The sequence below is a fragment of the Alosa pseudoharengus genome, unplaced genomic scaffold (genome assembly GCF_046254945.1).
Source record: "Alosa pseudoharengus isolate Yale_2024_CS ecotype anadromous, Long Island Sound unplaced genomic scaffold, YU_APseudo_1.1 YU_APseudo_1.1_scf_12, whole genome shotgun sequence".
Classification (NCBI taxonomy): domain Eukaryota; kingdom Metazoa; phylum Chordata; class Actinopteri; order Clupeiformes; family Clupeidae; genus Alosa; species Alosa pseudoharengus.
This window is the reverse complement of record NW_027468587.1, coordinates 29,614,496-29,641,211: the sequence shown is the minus strand read 5'-3', so window position 1 is coordinate 29,641,211 and position 26,716 is coordinate 29,614,496. Positions and strand designations below refer to the sequence as shown.

The following is a 26,716-nucleotide window of genomic DNA, read 5'->3' as shown; positions in this document are numbered from 1 at the left end:
GCCTTGATTATTATTTCATCCCTGGTAAAGGCCGAAAATGTTTAAGTCTATGTAGGCCTTCAATTTTATGGAATAATCTGTGCACACGATGGACCAAATTAACTGGCTAATTTGGAAAATATGCTATGCATTCAACTCGTGAGTTCTAATTCCATACACATATGGAAATAAATTGATAAATTATCTGTTACAGTTACATCTAGAGTTGAGGTAGCCTTCCCTAATAATATTATACATTCTGAATGGCTTTCTTAAAATGTAGGCTATCTTAGTCTAGCCGCATTTGTCGGTCATCATGAATGCAGCGCGAAAGCATTTTCAGGGCTAGGGTGGGCTTGCTTTCGTGTGATATACAAAGATCCTGTGACAGATCGCGACATGTTAAACCGTATTATGGATTAGGGGGATGTCTAGGAAAGTAATAGGATGATGAGCGGCGAATAAAATACGAACATCAACACTCTAATGTGATGTATGGTGAGAATACAAACCTAACTCACGTAGCCATTAAACAGGTTGAAAGACACTATTTCGCAAAACCTTACTTTCTTTGTGGCTGTGCCGTCTTATGTGTGGTGACTACTTTGAAAGAGCCCGCAACCTTAACCCACGTCTCCGTTCATCCCCATGTTTTTTTTATACCTTTTGTCCAGCGGGGGCACCTCAATGGGTGCGTTCATGTTAAAATAGGGGAGCTGTATTAGAGAAGTAGGAACAGTATTAGTAGCCATAGTCTATCCGTTGTCGTAGAATCATCACCACTGTTGAGGGTGAATATATTAGGTGACGAGCTAGAGAATTCAAATGACAGACATGATTTTAGTAGGTCTTCGTGGCCCTCGCATTGCTTTTGTTTCCCCACGCTACGCGTTAGTTATGGCGAAAGCGCCCAGAGTATTCTCTTTTAAACAGGGACGAGGCTGAGGACTGGTTTGTTGAGGGTGGCTAATCTGAGGGCTGCACATGGCGTGTAGACACATCACGATGGAAACGATGAACACCTATGATGGATTACATTTATTTGAATATATGTTATAGCGCTTAATTGCAGAGTATACACGTTAGCCATATGTTAGAGAGGGTATGTAAGCCGATGAATGGGAACGTGTTGTTAACCTAACAACTGAACAAGCCACCCCCTTTCTTTAGCTGCGTCCCTCCTCCTCGCTGCTTCTGTTCAAGGGGTAGTCAGCAGAGCGATCCCCTTGTTTCAGAGTTGTCTGATAGATAATTGTCACACTGATTTCTACCATAATTGGAACATTTACAATGTGAGAACAACTGCCCAAGATTCAAGTGGGCAAACTAAAACACACGACCAAGGAGTCGTCGAGAATAATTATTCAGAAAAACTCGGAACTGGGAGAGATTTGAAGACGGAGTTCTCCAAACCCCAGTCTCATCCCTCGAACCTGGATATCGGAATGGTGGTGAGTCGTGTGGCTTAATCGCTACCATGAGCTACTTCTTTACCATGAAATCCCTTTCATTGCTGCTACATATTCATTAACGTTGTGCATAGGTCTGTCTCTTTTAACCCACTCTCATTGAGGCAATAAAGATGACTAATGATAGTTTGGACTCTGGTAGTTGACTAGCTAACGGTATCGCTAGTGCTGTTGCCAAGCACAGTTTTACATGTAGCTACGTTATCATTAGGCTTGGATAGCCAACCGTGCCTTCCCAGATGCTGATGTCCCTTGTTGCCATGAGCTACACGGACACAGCGCTGGTCAGTGACCAGCCCTGGTATTGAGATTGAAATATTACTCGAACGAACGCACTTCTACAGATCTAAACAATGTAGTTGTCTCGAGTAACGTTAACGCTGGAATAAACCATGAAGTTTGGGAGCAAACCTCATGTACACCGTGCCCCTCCCTTCACGCGCGAAAGGCGTTGTTGTCCACGATGATCAGGGATTCATTGGTGAGGTGAGCCACTCATCCTTGACGTTGAACGCGAATATATGCGCAACTTTGCTGCACTTATACATCTGGCATAAATCCGTTTTTATTTGACGTCGTTGGCTGTTGCAGTCATGTACTCATGTGTCCCAGCCGTTACGGTCATTGTTTGCCTAACGCGCCTTAGGTCATTCATGAGAGGTGTGTTGACGGTAAGGCTATCCTGTTGCAATAAAGGCTCAACAAAATGATCTCACTCGTCAGTTTCTGTCTAGGCCTGAAAGAAGGTTGTGTCTTCTTGTACACAAGAACATATAAGAAAATAATATAATGTATGTCTACTCAATCATATGAGAACATATAATAATAATAATAATAATAATAATAATAATGGTGGATAAAGGAGGTTCTGAGTAACTTTGTTTTACAATGTTGGGTTACTCATTTGGGAGTCGTTGCTCTGGTGAACCTTTCCTAATACTGTAACTTTTGCTTATACTGATAGTGCTCAATGCTGCATTACATCTTGGGAATGTAGTTAGATATATTCATGGCTACAGCCATGGTGTGCGCATTTCCTGTTCCAAGTGTTTGCCCAGGGCATGCTTTGCATAGACAGGTGGAAGGGATAGAAACGGTTCACTAGACAAACACATCTAGCCTACAGGCCTTGTCCTACTGAAAAGAACACATCAGATGGCCTCATCAGCCGAGCACATGTGGTATTATTTTTTAAATAATTATTAAGAAATGTAGGAAAGCGAGTTAGCAGGAGACACTGCTTAATACTGAACCAAACTAAAACGTGGTCACATGATGGCTCTTGAGGGTGTGGATAGCCCGCGGGGGGGGTCCCATCTTTCTCCGTAAAGGTGAACGGTCATGGTTATGAGCTGTCTTGTTCTTGGTATTGTGATTAGTCATGCTTCCACTGATACCATACCTCATGCTCACCTGCTTAACTTTGGTGCCTGAGGTGCAGAGCAGTCAGTAAAGACAAATACTGAGTCAGTCAGGGTTTCACACTGCACCCTGTGACGACATCTGCCATCTTAGAGGGTGAACTAAAGTTTGGCCTTGAAATGATCATTTACGAAGGACCTCAAAAGGCCCAATGTGTTATCACGCATACTCTCATAACAGACCTGTGTTTTGCAAGCAAATCTAAAAGGTCTTTTTCCTTGTAATAAAATGTCTTCATTATAATATTAAGACATTTTGTAGATATGGGGTGGTTTCAGCATAACTTACTGTCAGTACCAGTTAGTGTTCAGCAACAAGCAGCCAGTACCAGGGAGTATTCGCCATAATGTGAGTTTTCCAAACAGGTCACTCCCTCTATCATTAAATCTAACAACAATTCTTGCCCTAGCGGGCTTTTGGAAAATTGAACACATGTCACAAGCAGCACACTCTCTCCTCTTCCCCCATTGACTTGTGGTCAGTCTAATTCTGGCTCCAGCTGGTGTGACTTAGCATTGCCAAGCTTCTTAAGGATGAGACGCCCTGTCATGGCACCAGCAAGTGGCTGACTGAGGTGTTTCATTACAAACGCAGCATCATTGCACTGTGTTTGTGTGTGTGTGTGTATGTAGGCAGGCTTGAGCAGGCTTATGCAGGTGCATTTGTGTATAGCACACTTGGGCACAAATTATCATGCCTGTTATTTTCAACATCTGTGCTAGGCCTATGTATATTTTGCCATCAGTAGTGAGGTTGTACTCGACTTTGACTGTATACCTAATTTCACCTGTTCCTTCTGGCAGACATGTTGAAAGAAAATCAATATTCAACTGACGTGAATTTAGAGTAATGAGTCTCTTAATTTGTGTAATACCTCTGACTGGGTGGGCTAAGTGATGTCGCTTTGCACCTCATTCCTCAAACATGTTTACTCAACATGATTCATTTTGGTCTGAGCTGCACGGTGAAATGGTTCTCCAACAACAATATGCCTAAACCTAGCCAATATGTGGTTTAATGTTCTGCATTTCTCATTAGTGGGTCACTTTGATACTAAAAGTATGATTCTATGTAATGGCTGTATGATATCTGTACTGTCCCTGTGTATATCTGTGTGTGACTGTATTTAGAGATAAGCTTTGGACTGAAATGCTTTTTGATTGGATCCTTGATTCTTTCTACACTCAGAAACGTCAGTCTAAGTTACTTCTCCGACGAGCCTTAAAGTGTTGTTGTCTTTGCATAGAGTGTTACCCTACACTCTACAGAGTCTAGTAACTAGTAGACATAGTCATTACTGATTACCAGCATCAGTTAATTTCAGTAGACCATCAGCCTTAAGTTATAAATAGTCTATTTGCATCTGAGAGGACCCCATAGTTGTGCTGGTTGAGTGTAACTCTCATTATTGCACTTGTTAGGGACAGGTTCCAGCTGTGGCCTTAGGGATGGAGCCCGTCCTCATAGGATTAGAGACCATTCTTAATGAGGAGTGGGGGGAACTAACGGTTATAACCTCCTCTTGACTGAACACTGAATGCACAGACACACACACACTTGACTGAAACACACAGAGATAGCCTATTCATTCACACACACACACACACACACACAGACACACACACACAGATAGCGTAGGCACTGTAGGCTACTTGCAAACCACATCACAGGAAGCCTGCTGTTTGTGTCAGGTCCAACTCTGCCTGTTACGCAATCTCCTCCTCTTCATGCTCAGCTGTCTCCTTCTTCGAATATAATTATGTAAATATGGCATATAAAACAGAAAGGTGGAGGGAGAGGCGAATAAAGAGGAGAGAGGCAGGCTGATGGTATCAAGAAAGAAGAGATGATAGGAAGCACGGATGGATGAAAGCGTAGGGCGGAGAGAGAAAAAGAAAAAAGAGAGAGAGAGAGACAGACAGAGTGAGAGAGAGAACGCTTGTGGCCACTGGACAGATCCGGCCCGTCAGGTTTCATCTGCTCATTTCCCCACTTCCTGTTTACCCTTCCCTGATCCTGTGAGGTGATAGGATGGCACAAGCCCGTCTCCATAGGGCCCGGTGTCAAACCTCACCAAGGGCAGTCAGGGAGGCAAACGGAAGCTTTGGCCACGTGAAGTGGGCAGGTTTGTATGTGTCCAGGGTAAAGCATAGCATGAGCAGCATTGAAAGTTTAATAGCAATTAAGGAATCTTGAAAGCAAATGAAATAGTTTAATTGTTTAAAGCAGACTTGTATTTAATGATATGTCCTACGCTACAATTTTTGTATAATGGTGTAGCTTTGTTATATAATTCCCATAAGAGGTGAACCCTTATTGGTCTTAATTACTGTAATGTCACCAAGAAGTGGGGACTGGTGCTTTTATTGGCATAATTGACATGAAATTTAAGAGAGTTAACAAAGGTCTAACGAGTGCAAACATTGGAATCCATCAGTTGAACAGTCAAACACATCAGTGATTAGGCCATTTCTGAAGAAGTGAAATTAATGTTAGGAGCACACACACCCTTATATGCACACCTTCAAACACAGGCAGACAAACTGAGTTTATCACTCATTTCCTTCCTCTGACTAGATTTGGAACATGAAACTATTGCGTAGCCTATTACAGTGTGCAGGAGGATTATTTTAGCCTATTCACTGCTGCAGCGAGAGATACAGTATTCTGTACGAAGACCTTGAATTTGCTAGTGTTAGAAACAAACTGGTAGAGAACATTCTCAGCAAACTGGTAGAGAACATTCTCTTGGCAGTGGTCAGTCCGTCATGGCGGAGAGTGCCTTGCATCATGTTGTGTGCTTGTGATTGGGCCAGGAAATGGATCTACACTGAAACATTTTCATCCCAGCAGGTGCCTACATCACTAGACAGAATGAGTGGAGCACAGAGTTGGAAGCAAAGAGTTGCTTTGTATTTCACTTTGTCAGAGCTTCAAGCCAATAGGACCTCTCAGGATACAGTGGCATGTTTGAGAATCTTCAGCTCACAACCAAATGCCAGCTGTTCTTATAAAATCATTCCTATGTGTCTGCAGGCAAACATAGCTTGTCAATCCTGGAGATTTTTTATGATGCACTCTCTGAGTTCACCCCAAACATGAATCAAGCATTTCTTCATGCTAGTGGCAAAGTGCTTTGGCAATCCCAGCAATTATTTTATGTACTTCCCTTTGGCATTTCTTCACATGAATGATTGGATGTTTTTCCTCTCTTAAGATGTTATTACACAAATTATAACTATGCCTTCCTCTTTGACGTCCCCACAATGAGCTGTTCTTATATGCAGGGCAGGCTAGGTCCCCACTCTGAACTTAATCTGGACGCTGCATGTCAACCTAACTGTAGAGTTGCAGCATCATCTCGAGCCGCTGAAACCACAGCGGGATGATTCATGCCGCTGGTATGTGCGGAAGTAGAGTCACAGTCAGCTGACCCCGAAATGTCTCTCAGATTGTGCAGTTTGACTGACTGAGTGGCCCTGAGTCCACAAACTGAGTTACCCAGGCAGGCTGAGCGGTAATCAGAGGCTGGGCCAAGTCAGCAAAAGGCAACGGGGGGGGGGGGGTAACGTTGCACAAATTCAGCTGCAGGGCTGGGCTTCACTGCCCTCAGGCTAAAGCAGTGTTTCCCAAAGACTGGGTCGCGACCCACGGGTGGGTCGCAGGAGATTTTATTTGGGTCGTCAGCACACTTTATGTTGTCTAATAGGCCTAACTTATACTATTTAGCCAGGAAAGCTATCAGTTTTCTATTAGGATAGTTTACCACAGTCACGGCCCTCTGCGCAATTTTGCATTTAGAATAGCTCTGAAACTGGGGGGCGAACACGTCGCACAGGGGACAGCGTGGACATCTCACTCGCAAAATGAAACATTTCTGTGGGACGCCTGCCATGGACCTCTCAGTTGCAAAATGCAAGGGACACGAATCAGCCTATTTGCATGAACATTAACGGACATCAGCTCTTCAACTTGACCGATTAAAATCTACATTCGTTTACCGGACATGGCTATTCAATTTGCGTCATAGGCTGTAGATAGTTTCGATTGTAGATGCACTCTTTAAAGTTAATAGCAACCTCCTCACATTCCTTATTATTTCGGATTTAAAACACTCAACAGTGCATATTATTAGGCTACAATTTAAATGGACATTTTAAACGCTATTTATTTTACATAGCTTGTCACAACATACACAGCCTTGGTATACGGCCTACAAACGAACGATTAATGCGGATTCAACTTTCCAAATAAAGAAACCTCCACAAATAGGCTACAATATAACGACTTGAGTTACTTGCTATGTTTACATATAGGAATTGACGGTGTAATGATCCACTTGTCTGAAACGCAACGTAGCCTACAACATCACTCTTTAGAAATACAGGAACAGCTTACTATGCAGAGTGACGACTGCTTAGCATGCAAGAATACCCCCAAGAAAAGTTTGAGAACCTGTGACCTAAAACAATATGGTTGCATGCAGGTTGCATGTTAGATCTGAAGTGAAATGGGTCGCAATGGTCTGTCATTTTGTGGGTCCCCAGAAAAAAAGTTTGGGAAACACTGGGCTAAAGTACTCCATTGTGATTCATGGATATGACCCCATCAGTATTAATTATTGTATTCCACGATAAGTTTGAAGGTTGCAAGTTAATGTTATTAATCTTATAGTCGAAGAGGCAGTTTGGTTATTATGGTGGAAAATGATGAGTGGACAACCTGTAGAAGAACCAGATTTAAAGACACTGAAGGCAGCGAAGATTGACCTAATGGACATCTTGGGTAGGGTTGGGCTGATTTTTTTTTTTATTATTATTTTGTTCGACCAAGGCCAGAGACATTTTAGGGAAAGTGTCCATGTCTTGACCAGCTGGTCGTCTGCCCCTTTTCCCAGACTAAGCTGTGCCCCCGTGGCCCCTGGCGGCTTTGGCCCCGAGGCGATGGCCAGCCCCAAGTGCTGCAGGGACAGATTTAGGGAAAAGGGCTCCGTCCTCACGCTCCATCACCCCTCATCATCTCCTCCCTTCACAGCCAGCCAACGGCCAGCGAGCGCCACACCCTCCTGTCTCCTCTATCTCTTGGTCTCTCTCTTTGTCTGTCTTTCTCTGATTCCCTCACTCTCTGACTCTCTCCCCGACAGTGACAGACCATTTTGGTCTCTCCTTGGCTCTCTTTCTCTCACCACTCTTGATTGCTTCTCCTCTTCTATTTCTGCTTCTGTCCCTGTCGGTCTCTCCCATCGCTCCCGTGTCCTCTTTTCAAGCATGAGCCCTCGCTTCTCTTCCTCCCTTGTCTTTCTGTGTCTTATCAGCATTTGCAGCCTCTCTCTTTCTCAAACATATAGAATAAGCTACCTTCTCTCCTCCTCTTGTGGCTACACACAGGCACACACCAGTTCTTTTCTTCTGATGTTTCTGTGTAACGTCTCAGCTTTTTTTAACCAGCACTTACTCTTTCCCCTTTTCTCCTTCCTGATATGCCTCCTTTATTTTTTGTCCTTCAACCTGTCTCTCATTTCCCTGGTTTGCATGACTGTGCACAGTGCCGATGTTGTGCGTCATGATTCATATCCTGCCAGCTAACACTAACGCGTAGCCTAAGCCACTGATGGGAACAGGCATGCCCTGGCACACTGCACCATTGCCCCACTCTTCCATCACAGAGACTGGTCTGTAGCATTAGCATCCATCTCCAGTCAGCTCAGTGGCTCCCACCCCATATACAGTACATTATGTCCTTATATGGGTGTTGTTTGGTTTCTACTCTTCTGAATAGCTTTACTACCAAGTGTATGTCTTCCCATCATTCTTTACTTTCAGTGAGTGAAGGAGGAAAATAGACCACCTTTAGCACCGAGGGCCTATAGAAGAGCCTGCTTTGATCCCCTGCCCAGAATGCTCCATAGTACCAACACAAATGCCCAGTTGGCACCCCTTGGAAACGCGCGCAAACACACTTTCGCCCGCCGCTAACTCTCAATGCACGTTTTTGTTTCTGCAAACCTGTGCCTTCTGCCAAGTCTCTTATTTTCATCTCAAATCTCTCTTTTCTTTTGGAGTCTTTTCTTTCTCTCTGTAGTGCTTCACTCCTATTCCTATCTACTTTCTCTCTCTCTCTTTCTCTCAGTCTCTTTCTCTCTCTCTCCCTCTGTGTCTTGCCTGCAGATGAGTTGAGAGGATGGTGTTTAGTATGCTGTGTGTGACTACCCCTTTCCTGTTGCTCCAAAGAAAGGGGACTGAGCACTCCAGCCGGGATGTGGGGGGTGCCAGCCTAGTTTCCAAGAGACTCTCCAGGAATGCTCATGATAGCTCTGGGCGTTTGGAAACAGCTGAGGGAGGAGGCTACTTGAAACTGCGAGTTTCGGTCGGTGTGAGCGAGCGGACTTTCAGTTGACAGTAATTAACACCCTTTTGAACAATCTAAGCTGTGCGAACGTCAGAGGGCGGTCTACGCTGATTCATCATTAGTGAGACACGAGGACAGCTGCAGGCAATTCCTGTCAGCATAACAATAGAGGCTGTTGCTGAAGCGTCAGCGTAAGCGTCAGCCCTCGTTTCAGGCGTCCTCGTTTAAGACGGACGCGGTCAAGACAAGCAAGTTTACCTGTGCAAGTTCACCGAGCACAGGCGCCGACAAAGGCAAAAATGTGCCATTCCACCATATCTGTTATCACCGGCCATCGCAGAAAACGGCATCATGCCAAAAGGGGCAGAAATCGCCTTAACCTACAGCAACTTAAACGGTCCTCACCTACAGAAACCTCTTTCTCCATGGGCTTGTGGAACTGTCAATCCGCAGTCAACAAAACGGATTTCATAGCTGGCTATGCCAACCATCTTTCGTTGGAACTCCTTGCTCTCACTGAGACTTGGATCAAACCAGAGAACACAGCCACCCCGGCTGCACTCTCCACTAACCTTACACTATCCCACACCCCTCGTCCATCTGGACGAGGAGGTGGGACGGGCCTGCTGATCTCCAACAAATGGAAATTCACCCCGCTACTGCCTTCAAACAAATATGTCTCATTCGAATTCCATGCCATCACAGTGATCGCCCCAGCAAAACTCTACGTGCTGGTCATCTACCGCCCTCCAGGCCAACTAGGCGACTTTTTGGATGAACTTGACACTCTGCTGTCCTCCATCCCTGAGCATGACTGTCCGCTTCTTCTTCTCGGCGATATCAACATCCACTTAGATGCCCCAGGCTCAGCGGACTTTCTGGCCCTGATCCACTCCTTTGACCTCAAACTGGTTCAAAGCCCACCGACACACAAAGCTGGCAAAGAGCTTGACTTAATCTTCACTCGGAACTGCAGCACAGACACCCTCACGGTGACGCCTCTCCATCTTTCTGACCACTTCTTCATCCGGTTCAACGTCAGCCTGACAGAACAGCCTCCGGCTCCTCAGCCGATGGTCACGTTCCGCCGCAACATCCGGAACCTGTCTCCAACGCACTTTTCCTCTGTGGTTGCCTCCGGCCTACCTCCACTCAACACCTTCTCCTCTCTGGAGGTTAATGAGGCCACAGACTCGCTCTGCTCCACACTGAGCTCGTGTCTAGACGAGCTGTGCCCTCTTACCACAAGGCCAGCTCGATCCAAACACTCTCATCCATGGCTAAATGATACCCTCCGATCGCAGCGCACCAGACTCAGAGCCGCGGAGAGGAAATGGCACAAATCCAAACTAACTGATGACCTCAAAAACTACCAGACACTCCTGGCCTCCTTCTCAGCCAGCATCACTGCTGCTAAGACGGCTTTCTACAATGACAAAATCAACAGAGCTACAGACACTCGAAAACTTTTTTCAACCTTCAAATCGCTACTCAACCCTCAGATGCCTCCTCCTCCATCCAGCCTTACTGCAGATACCCTCGCCTCATTTTTTACAAACAAAGTGGCGGCAATCAGCGGTCAATTCTCTACATGCCCACTCAACGCATCGGACTCAGATACCGCACTCCTACAACCTCTAGGGACTGCTAGATCATCTTTTTCAGCATTCACGCCTCTCTCCGAGAATGAAGTATCTAGACTCCTGACATGCAGCCGTCCTACCACATGCTCGCTGGACCCTATACCTACGAGCCTACTTCAGTCCATCAGCCCGACCATCGCACCAGCTATCACACACGTGATCAATGCATCGCTAACCTCCGGCACATTTCCAACAGCGTTCAAAACGGCCCGGGTAACACCGTTACTTAAGAAAGCTTCTCTCAACCCTGCTCAAGTCGAGAACTACCGCCCTGTCTCACTCCTGCCTTTCTTATCCAAAGGCATTGAACGAGCAGTCTCCAAACAGGTCTCTGACTTCCTTTCACAGAACAACCTTCTGGATCCAAATCAGTCTGGGTTCAAAAGCGGCCACTCTACCGAAACGGCTCTGCTGTCTGTAACAGAAGCCTTAAAAGAAGCCAGGGCGACCGCTCGGTCATCAGTACTCATTCTGCTTGACTTATCGGCTGCCTTTGACACGGTTAATCACCGCATCCTTCTCTCTATACTCGCTAACATGGGAATCTCCGGTTCTGCTCTCTCCTGGTTTGAATCCTACCTCACAGGACGCTCGTTTAACGTATCATGGCTTGGTCAGCTATCTGCACCTCACCATCTCACCACAGGGGTCCCCCAGGGCTCAGTGCTGGGCCCCCTTCTCTTTGCTATCTACACCACCTCCTTGGGACAGATTATCCGTTCGCATGGCTTCTCATACCACTGCTATGCAGACGACACACAGCTCTATCTGTCCTTTCCACCTGATGACCCCTTGGTTTCAGCACGGATCTCGGATTGCCTCTCAGACATAGCTACATGGATGAAGGCACACCACCTCCAGCTGAACCTCTCAAAGACTGAACTGCTGGTCCTCCCAGCTAAACCTACCATACACCACGACATCAACATCAAATTTGACTCTCTGTCTGTTTCACCTACCAGGACTGCAAGAAATCTAGGAGTTGTTCTCGACAACCAACTAAACTTCTCAGATCATGTTGCCTCAGTCGCCCGGTCATGCCGTTTCGCACTCTACAATATACGGAAAATCAGGACTTACTTAACTCAAGATGCCACCCAACTTCTGGTTCAGGCAATAGTCATCTCACGACTCGACTACTGCAACGCCCTCCTGACAGGTCTCCCAGCCTGCGCAGTGAAACCACTTCAGATGATCCAGAACGCGGCGGCGCGCCTGGTCTACAACCAACCCAAGAGGGCACATGTTACCCCGCTACTCATCCAGCTACATTGGCTACCTATGGCGGCCCGCATCAAATTCAAGGCTCTAACGCTTGCCTACAAAGTAGTCTCCGGTTCTGCTCCCACCTACTTGAATGCCTTCATACAGACATACGCTACCTCCAGACCGCTGCGCTCCTCAGACGAACGACGTCTAGCTCTACCTCCGGTACGCTCAGGCCAATCAAAACTTTTCTCATCTGTTGTTCCTCGCTGGTGGAACACACTGCCAGTTCCTACAAGGGCAGGGACATCCCTCTCCATTTTCAAAAAACTCCTGAAGACCCAGCTCTTTAGAGAACATCTCCTCTCATAGCAACACTTACAACAAGTCTTGCTGATCCTAGCACTCACCAGCCGTCTTAAACTGACACGTAACTGTTAAAAACAGCACTCACTGATGCACTTATTCTTACTGTACTCTAATGTTTTTTTAAATTGTCCTAATATTGTTGAGAATTGCTCTAAACTTAAACTGTTTACCATGTTGTTAGTCGCTTTGGCTAAAAATGCGTCAGCCAAATGTAATGTAATGTAATGTAATGTAATGATAAAATTGACCTTGCTCTCATACACAATCCTGAACCACCACCCGCAACACCACCACCAGTATGCGACCTCCGCCCGGCTCTTTCCCATGCTAGACTCTGGCCCGCGGGGCTGGAGCTGGGTGAGGTAGGCGGGGGGGGGGGGGGGGTATTGGGATGGTGAAGGGCTGTTGCATCATGGGAGATGTTGCATGCCGCACTAGCCTGAAGAAACACACAGAGCAGGGGCCAAGAGCGGGAAAGCAGGAAGCTGCACGACTATGAAAGAGTTTCTTTTGGAGGGTTGGGGGTTGGATGGGGTTTTCAGTTGGGGGTTTGTGTGGAGAGGGTGGGTGTTTGGATGGGTTGGAGGGAGGGAGGGACGGCGTTTGGAGGGGAAGGAGGGGGGGGCCTAGGAGGCAAGAGCATTTGGAAGCCATGGCTGAATGGGAAGGCCAAGGCCTGTTTTGTTCTCTGAAAGGTCGGAGGGCAGGAGGGGGGCTCCCAAACGACACACACAAGAAAAAAAGCACAGGGATGCCTTGGAAGGAGGGGCAGTTGAAGGAAAGGACCCCCCCCCCCCCCTCCCATTAGGGTACAGAGACAGAGATTGCTGAATAACAAGGAACGGCCACATACCATCAGCCCTGAGCTCTGAAGCTCATGTTGTTCCTCTTCTCTCTCCACTTTTCTTGTGCTAATGATTTCCCCATGATGATGTATAGGCTCTTTGCTCCAGTAACAAGGGATCTGGACATTTTGGCACATTCACCAGGGCTGCAGTGTTTGGTATGTGAATAAGACCCTCTGAATAAGAGGACTTTTCAGGGGCTGTCAACAACTCAAACCCGTTAATGTACGTAAGCACCTCTACCTCACTACCCACCCAGCTACACAGGACTGGCAAATGTGTCCTCCTCATCGTTTATGAGGTGATATATATTTCCCCCTCTTCAAACTCTGATGAGACCATCGGGCCACTAGTGGTTGAGCCACTAATGGTTTACACACACACACACACACACACCATTCCCATCAAGGGACTCCCCCTTTCCCATCATTATTCCCTCCCTCATCTCCTAGAAGAAAGACAGGGGTAGAGGGAGAGCTGACATGTCCATTATACCGTCCTAAGAGAGGGATGGAGTGAGTATGAGAGAGTAGCCTTTGAACCCATTCTTCACCCTCAGAGAGAGAAAGAGAGAGAGAAACAGCTGTAAGAGAAAGGGGAAGAATGGAGGAGGGACTGTGTTCTTTCCTGTATGCACCCAAAGGCAGAAGAGAGAGGAGTCTGCAGCGCATCTTTAACAGTCTTACCTCAGTACCTGGTTAACTTTGTAAATGCTAACATTTATAGTCTTTATTTAGGGGGCTTTCCTACTCCTTATTTGTGATGGGTAGCAGCCTAGACAAGAATTGAGTGGACAAGAGATGGAGAATAGAACTGAGAAATGACCCGGGCCCTAGTCTGTATGGACATTCCAACCTGTATGAGCGTTAGGACACCACCTCTGCCATGGCACCGCGGCTCCCTCCCCAGAAATGTTCTACTTCTCGGAAAGTTCAAGAAGAGCGCATCCCAAAAAAAGTTGATGGAACAGTTCCTTATTAACCAGCCCACTAGGCTACCCTTTGTCTGAGAACGTTATATGGTGTGAAGACTAGGAGGAGCAAGACTCCTCACCCCCTGCATGGTCTCTAGTGGCGGGTTAGTAAAGACAATGGACAATGCACAGCCCCTGTCTTCTGCTTGAGTGAGCTGACTGCCAGGCCATTGTCTGGTTTTGAGGTCAGATAATGAACACCTGCTGAGAGAGAAAGACGTGGAGAGAGGCTGAAGGAGAGAAAGAGGAAAAAAACAAAAACAATAAGCATAGCATGATGGACTTTGAGGATTTGTATTTTTTGGTCTGAATATGTGTGGGGTTGTGTGGGAAGAAGAGTAATTCCATGTGGCAGAGGATGGAGGCATGGAGGAGTTGGCTGCAGTATTACTGGGCCTTGACTTCCCTCCTCTCTGCCGATTTGACAAGGAAAATGCAGTTACTGACTTGACATCAGGGATGGACAAAAAGAGATAATGATTGTGTGTGTGTGCCAGTGTAGTGTAGTAAATGTACTATACTGTATGTGTGTGTGGCTGTGCATTTGTGACCCACTTTTTGCTGTATACCTACAGGCATCGCGCCACTGACTGGAGTGTCACACACACAGGAACACAAACTCACAGTAGTCGTAGTTCGCTGTCGGCAGAATGGCAGACGCACATTGTCCTCTGTCGATACCCTTAAATGGCTCCTTAGACCCTTCTGCGTTGACTGAAGAATACATGATTGGTTTCCTCTGTGCATATTTATATAAGAGATACGCACACACACACACACCCACAGTGCACAGAGTCGTGGTTCCTGCTTACTGCAACAGCCCTTTCCCTACATGCCTCTTGTCTGATCTGACCGACCCTGACAGTCTTGCTCTGCTATATAAAGCCCCACTGAAGCCCCCTCAGTCTCAGCAGAATGCTGGCCAGTCCAGCTTGCCTTCTCAGTTCCCTTTCATCAGACCTTACCTCTTACCCAGCTCCGCTGCCACGTTGCCATGGAAACCTCCCCTTAACCCTCAGAAACCACTTGTACTCCCACGTTAATATTATATGTTGCGATTTGGGGAAAAAAATGTGTCAAACTGCTTTCAAACTGTATGTTTTTCTCCCTTGAATGGTTTGAATAGGTTGAATAGGCCAAGCTGCCCTTTTAAAGGTGCTTGAAGCGATGCCACGAGATTTTTAGGCTAAAACATTTTATGTCACTTACTGCAAACCGCTTTTATGTCACTTAAACCAACCGCTAGCTGTCTGTGTCCTGAATACACTGTAAAAAAATGCGATCTCTGTAGACAGCCCAGGCTCCAAAAACGGCAACAAAAACAACCTGGGCAAACCTAGCCCATAAAAACATTACAAACTGTTCCAGCAAATCAGAGGAGATGCATGTTTAGGAGAGTTTCAATTGCACGGGAGCAGCACGGAAGGGAGGGGGAGGAAGTAGCAAGCTAGCTCTCTGCTTTGTTTGAAAGTCAACAGAAGTGACGTTACCCAGCATCGCTTAGAGCACCTTTTAAAAGTTGTAGAAGATGTGGACAAGGAAGATATGAAAATATATGAAACCTCTATTTAGGTCCTCTTTCCTCAGCTTGTCTCTGTTGATGAGTTTTTAAATATCCTGAGACTTCTAACAAACGTGTTGTTTTATGAACATGTGCAACAATGAAGAACCTATTCCAATCTCAAAGAACCATGGCCTTTGGCCTTTCAGAAGCCTATGAAGAGCCATGGTGGTGTTGTTGGAGTGCATGTCACACACCTACTCCACATCCTCTTGCGTGGCTTACGATTGCTGCTGCTACTGCTCTTTCTGCTGTTTGGGCAGGTTGGAATATGGGATCTGGACGGCCAGATCATTTGCCGACAGCTGAGCTCTGGTCAGCCCACCTCAGCCCAGAGCAAAGGGAGCAGCAGCACACAACTCTGCTCTCCCACAGCCGGAGAAAGCCTCCCTACACAAACACTCCCCGGTCCCGCCAGCAGCTTTCAAGGGCCGCCCCAGTTCCCATAGCAGCCAAATAGTCCTCATTCCAGAGGATTTCACACGGATGTGCACTGAGGTTGCCCTTATTCCCTCTTGGTTAAGCTTCCAAACAGCCCCACAGGGACACCCAGAGCAGGTGTCCCAAGTCGGGAGAGAAAAGCAGTCCATCATTAAAACCCAATTAGGCAGAAGTTACAGTCCGAGGCACCACAGTGTTTTTTTTGTTTAAGGTTACATCAACCTCAATTTTAAATTCTACATTCTACACACATGTGGACACACACACACACACACACACACACACACACACACACACACACACACACACACACACACACACACACACATACAGACAGACATACATACATACTACTCTTGAGTTGGAATGCAAATTGAATGTGCTGCCAATTCTGTCTCAATCCCTGAATTAATTTAAACTCCGGACAGCCAGAGTTCGTTACGCTGGGCGTACAGTTTGGTCAACACAGAGGGCCATGAAATGGGCAGAGAATTAGATGAGCGATGAGGGGAAAGAGATGGAGAGGAGGAGAGGGGGAGGGGGAGAGAAAGTGAAAGTGAAGAAGAGGGAAGAGGCAAAAGGGAGGGGCACAGAGAGAAAGGGTCGAGCGAAGGCGGAGAGAGGAAGTAAAGTGAGTGAGGGCGGCCGTGTGACCATAACCATAAACACAGCCCATCGCACTCGTGTCTGTCTGGCGCCTCCACCCCAACCCCCCTCTCCTACATCCGTCCAGTCGATGGGATCAGTAGGTCCCCTGGGACACAGTTGTCTGCAGTAGCCTCATCCCCCCCTAGACAGTGAGCCTGTATAACACACCCTCTATGGCCACTATCACTCACTCACTCACTCTTTCAATCACTCACTCACTCTTTCATTCACTCACTCACTCACTCACTCTTTCAATCACTCACTCACTCACTTGCCCACTCACACACTCACATTTTCTTTCTCTCTCTCTCTCTCTCTCTCTCCCTCTCTCTCTCTCTGGTATGGCCTCTGTGCTTGCCTCACAATAATCTCTCTGCATGATCTCATCATTATCATCAGAATTGTTTTCATGGCAGTTATCTTTATCTCTATCATCGTCATGCACGCGCACATTTAAACTGTGTTTGTGTGTTTTTGCTTGTCAGATAAGCTGCTATGAAAGGGGTGTGTGTGTCTGGGGGAGGGGGTTGCTGAATGAAAATCACAGTCCATTCTCCAACTCACACACGTGTCACAAACAACAGCCTGAAGCCATGCACACACACACACAAACAAACAAACAAACACACACAAACAAACCAACACAGATAGCAGCTTACTTTAGTGGTCATGAAGACAGCTCGACTTCAGTGGTCATTAAAGTAATAGTGATCCGACTGCCACACATGCCTGCCTCATTGTCCTCAGTGTAAACTGCTGTCTGATGATGGTGTGTGCGTGCGTGTGTGTGTGGGGGGGGGGGCGGGGGTCCTTCTCACCATCCTTGCAGGAACCAGTACTGCCTACTGTTGTGTCATATTAAGTTCATGAATCCATCCACACATGTATGTTAGTGTTGCTTAGTAAGTTTCAAATTCATAAACCTCTTTAAACCATCAGAAAAATGGCAATTTATCAAATGTCAGTACTCAGTTTGATTAGTGTCATCTGGGAGGTGCTTTGAGCTATAGAAATGACACACACTGCTCTCACACACAAACCTCTCACACACTCATGGGTGTGAGATTAAATGGACTTTATCTTCCTTTCCCTGTGTCAAGTGTCAGGACCCCAGTGGGTTCGGAAATGCGCCATGTTTGTGCGAGCATTGAGCCTGACAGACATGCCTGGTAAGTGTCCCCTCTAAACCCTCTCGTACCTTGTGTGTGTGTGTCCTCTCTGAACCCTGTCTGTTCTGTCTCGTACCTTATATGTGGATTTGTGTATGCGTCTATGTGTCTGTGTGTTTGTCTGATTGTGCTACTGTTGCTCTGCACGTGGTCTGTTGGTTGGTTATTTTCAGGTCTATGTATTGTAGGCCTATGTGTTGCACATCATCGTGTAAGCATGCGATTCAATGTGGTCCACTGTGTGTGTATTGTCAATGCATGTTGCTGTGGGATTTTTGTTTAACTTTGACGCTGGCTTATTTTAATCAGTTGTTGGTTTTACTTTGGTCTGTGTCAGCGCAGAACTGGTGACACAAGCGTGTTTTACCTTTTTCCCCTGGAGGTATTTTGGCTTTGTGTAAATGTGAAGTGCAGATGAGACTTATTTAGCTGCGTTGTGTTTGACCAACAAACAACAGAGCAGCTCAGCCCTGTGCCTGTATGGGCTCGATCTCACAACCTGTTGCATCATGGGATTGCGATGTGTGTGTGCTAGCAAGGCAGCATAAACCCATGGGTGCTACCATCTCTCACCAGCACGTCTCTGAAGGCGTTCGGAAGGAGGTTTACTTGACATACTGTGCAGCAGTTATCGTACCAGCTGGCTACAGTTACACTTGGGAAGCTTGAAGGTGAGGTAGCTTACTTACTTTTTAACATGCTGTTCTGAGGCACAACTGGTGCTTTGTGCCTTTAGGGGAACTGGTGTGGTGGGATTTGACTTAGGCCTATGTTTGTGTTAATTTGACTTAGGCACACAATGCTCTGGCCATTAAATGGCCTTAAATTAAACAAACAAACAATTTGACTTAGACCTATGATTGTGTTGATTTTCACCTTTTGTGTTTGGAAAAGGACGTTAGAGTGGTTTAAACCCTGTGCAGGTGACACGAGTTGTTCAGCTGTCATTGGTCACCACCACATCAACTGGACGCACCCATTCTTGTGCAATGCAACCCTTCCCATATCCCTTTAAAGCTGAGACTGTTTTGGATGTAGGCTGTGGTCTGTGTCCTGCCCCATGTGTCCCAGCTCTTCACACGTTAACAGCCCTACTGCCCATGTAGCACAATAAGAAAGCCTTTAAGTCACATGACCAGCCTCATCCTCCCAAGAACAGCTGACATGCTGGCAATGACCCCAGACTTCAGAGCAGCCTTTGGGGTTGTGAAATATTCAACAGGTGTGAGGGGTGTGTGTGTGTGTGTGTGTGTGCGTGTGTGCGTGTGTGCGCGCGTGTCTCGCCGCCGCAGTAACAGCAGTAGTAGGAGCAGCAGTGCTAGCTCTGGTTACCGGTCAGTCCGGCGGACGGCAGTGAGAGTAACTGGCGGATGGGCAGGGAAGGGCAGGGTTGGTATGAGCAGAGCAGAGGAAGAGATAGACAGCTGAGGTGGTGGTGATGGACCCGCACGAGCGGAGAGGAGGTCTGGCCTGCGACTCAACTGACATCTGAATCCCTCAGCCCACCCCAGGCCAGCCCAGCGCTCCCTTACTCCGAGGCGTCCTGAGACGTCTGCTGGAGACCCGGACATGTTCAGGAAGAGGAAGATGGTGCTGAAGGTACTTCAGAAATAAGTGAGAAAGGGAGAGACATAAAGGTGGGGTGTGAAGGTTCAGCATTTCAGCGTTAGAGTTCTTGCACCCGGAGGCCAAATGTGTCCTATACCACTGTGAGCATTGTATTCTTTTCATGTTTGGGTTCTGGACTGTATGTTTTACAAGCATGGCTTACATTATCCATGGTGAGGGCAGAGCCGTCGGGCGCCTGTAGCATGTCACATCGCTGTCTGTGTGCTTCTGCATGAGGAGGCCTGCAGGATGGGTGGGTGGTTCGTGTAGTGGCGGAGTCGTGCACCACAGATCTGTTTACAGTTGGCTTTTGTGCCACTCCGTCTGTCGGCTGGAAACCCGAACCAGCAGCGGCAGCAGAGGAGGTGTGGAGTTACTGGGGGTGGGTGGGGTTGCAGCGGGACGAGGCAGCCTCCATCACGGCCTCATCAGAGGGCCACGCTCCCCCAGTGCCCCTGTGGGCGTGAAACGTATAGATAGGTCACACAGGATGTCGGTCAGTCAATCAAAGATGGTCCCAGAAAGACAGTTTGTTTACAAAGACAGATGATCTAATAAGGATTGCTTGAATACAATTAATTTTGTATTATGTGCTGTGTCACTGTTCTAGGCTACACCAGGTCACTGTAAGGCGAGGATCACATCAGCCAGCGGCAAACGTAACGCAACGCTCAGACCATAATAAGTTTTGTCTCGTTCCTAAGCAACACAAACGGTTTGTCAATTGAATACGCTTGCGTTGCGCTTTGAAAGTTCAACGCTCAGCTTGTTCAACGCTAGCGTTGCCACCGTTCCGCTGCCGAACCATAGAGAACAATAGGAAGCTTGCTGCTGCCTAATATGATCCCCGCCTTACAGTGTTTGGTGTGTCACAGTGAGGCCATGTTAGATTATTTCTGCTTTGCTAACATCTGTGCTAGCCCTCTGGTTTAGCTTAGCTTAGCCCAGACACAGGTTACTCACCAGGTGCTGCAGCCAGACACGCAAGCAAATAGGTTGTGTTTGCTCCTGCGTGTGCGTCCAGGTGCTGCTTTGCATAAGAGCACCACCCAGTCTGACATGGACAGCTCCGCTGTTCCTTTGGACAAGAGACGAAAGGAGCGGTGGGGGGGGGGGGGATGAGCCACTGGATGAGCACCCATGACCTTTGAACTCAGTCCACACGCATATGGACATCAGAAGAGGAGGATTATGGGAGTCTGGGTTGAGCTAGCGGTGGAGTCTCTTGAAGTGTGCGGTGAGTTGTGGATGCTGGGTGAGTCACCGAAATCCAAAGAGAGATGGTGTTGTTGGGATGAGGTCATCGTTCTTGTGTTGAAAACTCTCTTGAGTACTACTAGTGGATTGCTCGATCCCTCACTCTCACTTGCGCACACGCACACATTCTCAGCGATCTTTCTCACACACACACACACACACACACACACACCCCATAGGCATACTCTTCTCTCTCTCTCTCTCTCTCGTTCTCTCTCTCTCACACAAATATTCAGAGCAGTATTTCACACACATATAGGCCTACTCTTTTCTCTCTCTCTCTCTCGCTCTCGTTCACTCTCTCTCACACAAATATTCAGAGCAGTATTTCACACACATATAGGCCTACTCTTTTCTCTCTCTCTCTCTCTCTCTCGTTCTCTCTCTCTCACACAAATATTCAGAGCAGTATTTCACACACATATAGGCCTACTCTTTTCTCTCTCTCTCTCTCGCTCTCGTTCACTCTCTCTCATACAAATATTCAGAGCAGTATTTCACACACATATAGGCCTACTCTTTTCTCTCTCTCTCTCTCTCGCTCTCGTTCACTCTCTCTCACACAAATATTCAGAGCAGTATTTCACACACATATAGGCCTACTCTTTTCTCTCTCTCTCTCTCTCTCTCTCTCTCTCTCTCTCTCTCTCGCTCTCGTTCACTCTCTCTCACACAAATATTCAGAGCAGTATTTCACACACATATAGGCCTACTCTTTTCTCTCTCTCTCTCTCGCTCTCGTTCACTCTCTCTCATACAAATATTCAGAGCAGTATTTCACACACATATAGGCCTACTCTTTTCTCTCTCTCTCTCTCTCTCGTTCTCTCTCTCTCACACAAATATTCAGAGCAGTATTTCACACACATATAGGCCTACTCTTTTCTCTCTCTCTCTCTCTCTCGCTCTCGTTCACTCTCTCTCACACAACTATTCAGAGCAGTATTTCACACACATATAGGCCTACTCTTTTCTCTCTCTCTCTCTCTCTCTCTCTCTCTCTCTCTCTCTCTCTCTCTCTCTCTCTCTCGTTCTCTCTCTCTCACACAAATATTCAGAGCAGTATTTCACACACATATAGGCCTACTCTTTTCTCTCTCTCTCTCTCTCTCGTTCTCTCTCTCTCACACAAATATTCAGAGCAGTATTTCACACACATATAGGCCTACTCTTTTCTCTCTCTCTCTCTCTCTCTCGTTCACTCTCTCTCACACAAATATTCAGAGCAGTATTTCACACACATATAGGCCTACTCTTTTCTCTCTCTCTCTCTCTCTCGCTCTCGTTCACTCTCTCTCACACAACTATTCAGAGCAGTATTTCACACACATATAGGCCTACTCTTTTCTCTCTCTCTCTCTCTCTCTCTCTCTCTCTCTCTCTCTCGTTCTCTCTCTCTCACACAAATATTCAGAGCAGTATTTCACACACATATAGGCCTACTCTTTTCTCTCTCTCTCTCTCTCTCGTTCTCTCTCTCTCACACAAATATTCAGAGCAGTATTTCACACACATATAGGCCTACTCTTTTCTCTCTCTCTCTCTCTCGCTCGTTCACTCTCTCTCACACAAATATTCAGAGCAGTATTTCACACACATATAGGCCTACTCTTTTCTCTCTCTCTGCCTCTCCTTTACACACACTCTTCCTATTGTGAGTGAATGTGATTATCAGCAAGCCTCCCATGAGAAGCACTATATCTTAATCAGCTTTCGACATACTTTATTCACCAGGAATGTCACTCTGCCTCAATAGTTTGTTTATTCTCGTTCTCCTTAGTTGACCCACTGTGTGTGTGTGTGTGTGTGTGTGTGTTCATGTGGAAAGGAGGTAGATAGATGATCACTGAAATGTCAAATGTGACTTCAATTAACCTTTTCAAAATCAATATGCTCCTAGTCCCCCTAACCGTGTGTGTGTGTGCTCGTGTGTGCCTGCACTTTATAATATTATTCCACTGAAGAACCCACATGACCAGCTTTATGTTCTTATCCTTCTTCTTTTTCCTTTCTCTTGTTTTGGGGGGGCTGGGCGGGGTGTCTCTGCTGCAGCTGTTCCTCTTCCTGTCTGTGTGAATGGCACAGTGTCTGTTTGTCATTAGGGAGAAGCCCGGAAGAGCTAGATTACATTAGAGATGCCTCCACATGCAAAGACCATGCACACACACACACACACACACACACACCAGGAAGGGTAGGAGACATATGAAGAATGTGGGGTAAATGGGGATAGACCCCATTATTTTCTATCAGATAAATATTGCTGCAGGTTACTGAAGGTGTACACCCACACAAAGGGTCGAGCAAATTGCATAGGACCAAGTTTAGGATTTTTGGCGTGTTTGACTGTGATCCAAGGCGATAGCTTTTCTAAAGCGTTACTCGCCTCAGACTTCGGCTTCATCGCCTCAGCATGCAAATCCTTAAGGCATTCTCTTAAAACCCGGGAGGGATTTACAGACCGTCAGGTGAACAGCACAACTGGCTGCTCAGATTACATGTGAAATGTTTCCAGATCCGTGAGACCTTGGCTAAGGTGTTTAGACAAAACAATGAGAGAGTGTTTGTTACAATCACAGGTGAAGGCCATTTGAGTGTGTCTTGGGTTGAGTGTTTTGTCTGCTATCTCTTGTCTGGGACCTCAGTTTCCAAACCATTCCCTCAGTAGTTTTCATCAGTCTTCTGCCATTTCTTCTGAAACCATTATCCCTTGTTTAAAACTCTCCCAAGGCTTGTCCTTACCCGTGATGCAGCTGTCTTTGCCGGTAAGTTCAGCAGGGGTGGGTGCAACTTCCATGACCCACTTTTTGATTCCAGATGCATCCCAATCAATTGCAATATCTGAAATGCTTTGCTCCAAGGATTGTCTGTCTGTCTTAATCAAGAACGAGGTTGGAGACCCCATGTATTTTGATTTGAAGAAAAAACATTATTGGCTTTGAATTTAAGCTTTGTGCTTATTTTGTCTTGATCATATGTAATTATAAACATAGAAGTAGCCTCTAGACCTAGTTTCTCAATGGCCACAGCAAAAGCAGCGGATTGTCCAAAGTACTGCTACTGCCAAATACACTAAAATGTCCACATAGACTAATATATGTGTACACTCTCACATACATAGAGGACGCCCTTATAGCAGTATACCTGCAGTTGGACAAATCCAGCACAATGCTAAGGACACGGTATATGTCATAGGTTTGATGAAACTAAATCGTGAGAAGACATGAAAGCATAAATAATGGTGGCCACCAGGCATGGGTGTTGTGCCGCCATCCTACAAGAAATCAAGGCAGGCAGGCAGGCTACCCTGATCAACACAGTCTGCCTTTGGAGAGGCATGAGGGTCCGTTTAGCCAGCTTGCTGTTCAGTTCCATCTGTGCTAGTCAGCAGATTGCCCATGTCAGGGACAGCATTGTGACATCAGCCTCCAGTCAGCCAATTGCAAGTGAGCAACTCCTAACATATGCAAAATTCCTTGTGCTTCCTAAGGATTAACTAACTAAGCAGCCTGTACCACTCCTTTCCTTTTGCGCGCACACACACACACACACACACACACACAATCTTCCCATTCTGGAGTGCAACAAGCAAGTGATTTACTTCCTGAGCCTGTCTGATGGTCTGCTTCTTCAATCCTCTCAACTGTGCGCTATGCTTGTCAGAATTAGGGATTGAAGTCCGCTTCCAGCCTCCAGGATGAGGATGATGTCAGTTATGGGGTTTGTATTTCATAACATGGCCAACATGAATATTTATCACTAGCCTACATTGACAAAAGGACTCAGTTGATCACATGAAAGTTGCACTCTTGCTCAGTAACCCTTCTCCAGCTCCTACTAACAGATCAGATGAACTGTGCTTTGCCGTCAGGTGATACTATGGCATGCATACACCGCAGAACCATTATCTGAGAGATCTCACTTCACCTCACCTCATCTCATCCCTCTCTTTTTACTCTTCCTCTCCTCCCCTCTTCTTTTCCACCGCCTGTCCTTTAGGCTAGGAGCACCGATAATCTGGACAGTTCCGGGGAGCCCACTACCCGCTCTGTGGGCACCACTGCCAACTTGAAGGGGAAGATGAGCAAGAGGTGAGTGGTGGAGGTCACTGTGCATAGCCTTACAGAGACTTGCCAAGCTTGGGAAGCAGTTCGACATGAACATGGAGGAAATATTTATAGTGATATACTGTATATGTAAAGGTATGTGGCACAAAGAGTCATGTGTCTACCTTTTCAGGATATTTAAGATGAGGCTGCAAATGTGCTTGTGATAATTTGTTATTCATAATGACCCAAGCTTTTGCATATGCATTGTGTGTAAAACGCCAAACAAACAGCCCTCCCACACCAGTAAACATGAAAATAAGAGGAAGTTGAGTTTCACTTCCTACAGCCCCCCCAGCCGATACCGTGCTGCAGTTCCACAGAGGACCTAATTAACCTTTAATCTCCACAGACTTTCTGCTGTGGCGTGTGCCGCATCCGCATCCATAACATGCAAATCATTTGTGCCAGTTTAAAACACGGGCTGCCATCGGTTCTGTCTGGATCGCACACGTTTGAAGGATAAAAAGTAGCACAATATTGAAAACATGGCAGATAATGTGCAGGAGCTGTCAATGTCCCATGCATGTATGTGAACTGGAACAATAATATCCCACTCATCCCCATCCCAACACCGAGATTAGTAGCCAAGGATTCTATATCAGCATTATTGCGTCATTATTTAAGAGATACATTTGTTCATGTGTTTTTGTGCCTATCTCCTCTTGTGGCTGGAGTTTTTAAGACTACTCCTTTGTCTGTGGTAGCGAAGCAGTGAAGCCCTGAGCGGTGAAAGTACTCTGATCTGAAACGGGAAATGCAGGCTGCATTGTTATGCTTTGCTGTAGGACAGCTGAGTGCATTTAAAGCTTTTCCAGTTATCGCGGGTATCACACTCTTTTGTGTGTGTGTGCGTGTGTGTGCGTGCATGCCTTTGTGTGTGTGTGTATATGCGTGTGTGTTCATGTTTGTGTTTGGTTTCAGGCTGTCCGTTGTGAAAGGCCACTTCCCCAAGCTTGCCGACTGTGCCCACTTCCATTACGACAATGTCGACTTCGCTTCCATTGAGGTAAGCTTATTTACATTGTAAGCTTACTTGAAGCCTAGGTGATATGAAAAGTGTTGATCAGCACAGGTGATACAAAGTACCCCACAACAAAACTCTCTCCGATGGGCTGTTTGAAACGACTAAAAATAGTTGTATGCTTTTAGCCAAGACTATGATTAGACATCACCTTTTCTCTGTTGAGACTACATCAACTACAAACTTGTGCCTGCCAAAGCTGCCACTCATCCCAGGTGGTTTACCAGCTGGGTACGGCCCTGTCTGACCCGTCCACTCACACTCACCCGGCTGCTAATCCAGCTGGCCAGCTAGTTTGCATTAGAGATGCTAATGCCATTAGCAGCCGTGTCCCACTGGCAGCAGAAACAGAAGGGCTGCCCTGTGACCTCACTCATGCTGTCTCTGACTGGAAGCTAATGGGCCCTTTGGTGGCGCTTAGCGCACAAAGACAAACCAGAGAGGCTGAGCGAGCAAGATCGAGAGGCTGGGTTCTGTGTGTGTGTGGGTTTCATTTGAGGTTTGTCTCTCTGGTTTTTAATGTTTGTAAATGAGAAGAAATACCTTTTGTATGAGTCTTTTTGTGTGTGTTTCATTTGAGGATTTTTAGTCCTTTGAGGATGTTTGTCCTTGTTATAAGAACATGCATATATGTGTATTTCCATATGA

General features: G+C 46.5%; 1 protein-coding gene across 7 annotated transcripts in view; it reads left to right on the top strand.

Annotated features, from left to right (window-relative positions):
* The window catches only part of arhgap33 (Rho GTPase activating protein 33), a 53,731-nt gene that overhangs the window by 401 nt on the left and 26,614 nt on the right, over window positions 1-26,716 (top strand). The window contains exons 1-5 of one of the 7 annotated variants that reach the window (XM_076280736.1): window positions 46-1,430; window positions 18,005-18,073; window positions 23,669-23,703; window positions 24,938-25,029; window positions 25,969-26,053. In XM_076280736.1, the coding sequence (XP_076136851.1) occupies window positions 18,037-18,073; window positions 23,669-23,703; window positions 24,938-25,029; window positions 25,969-26,053 (249 nt within the window). In that variant the 5' untranslated portion in view covers window positions 46-1,430; window positions 18,005-18,036. Of the gene's footprint in view, window positions 1-44; window positions 1,431-18,004; window positions 18,074-18,682; window positions 18,745-23,668; window positions 23,704-24,937; window positions 25,030-25,968; window positions 26,054-26,716 lie in introns of those variants that run through there. The other 6 variants (XM_076280735.1, XM_076280741.1, XM_076280739.1 and 3 more) reach the window with 6 other exon arrangements.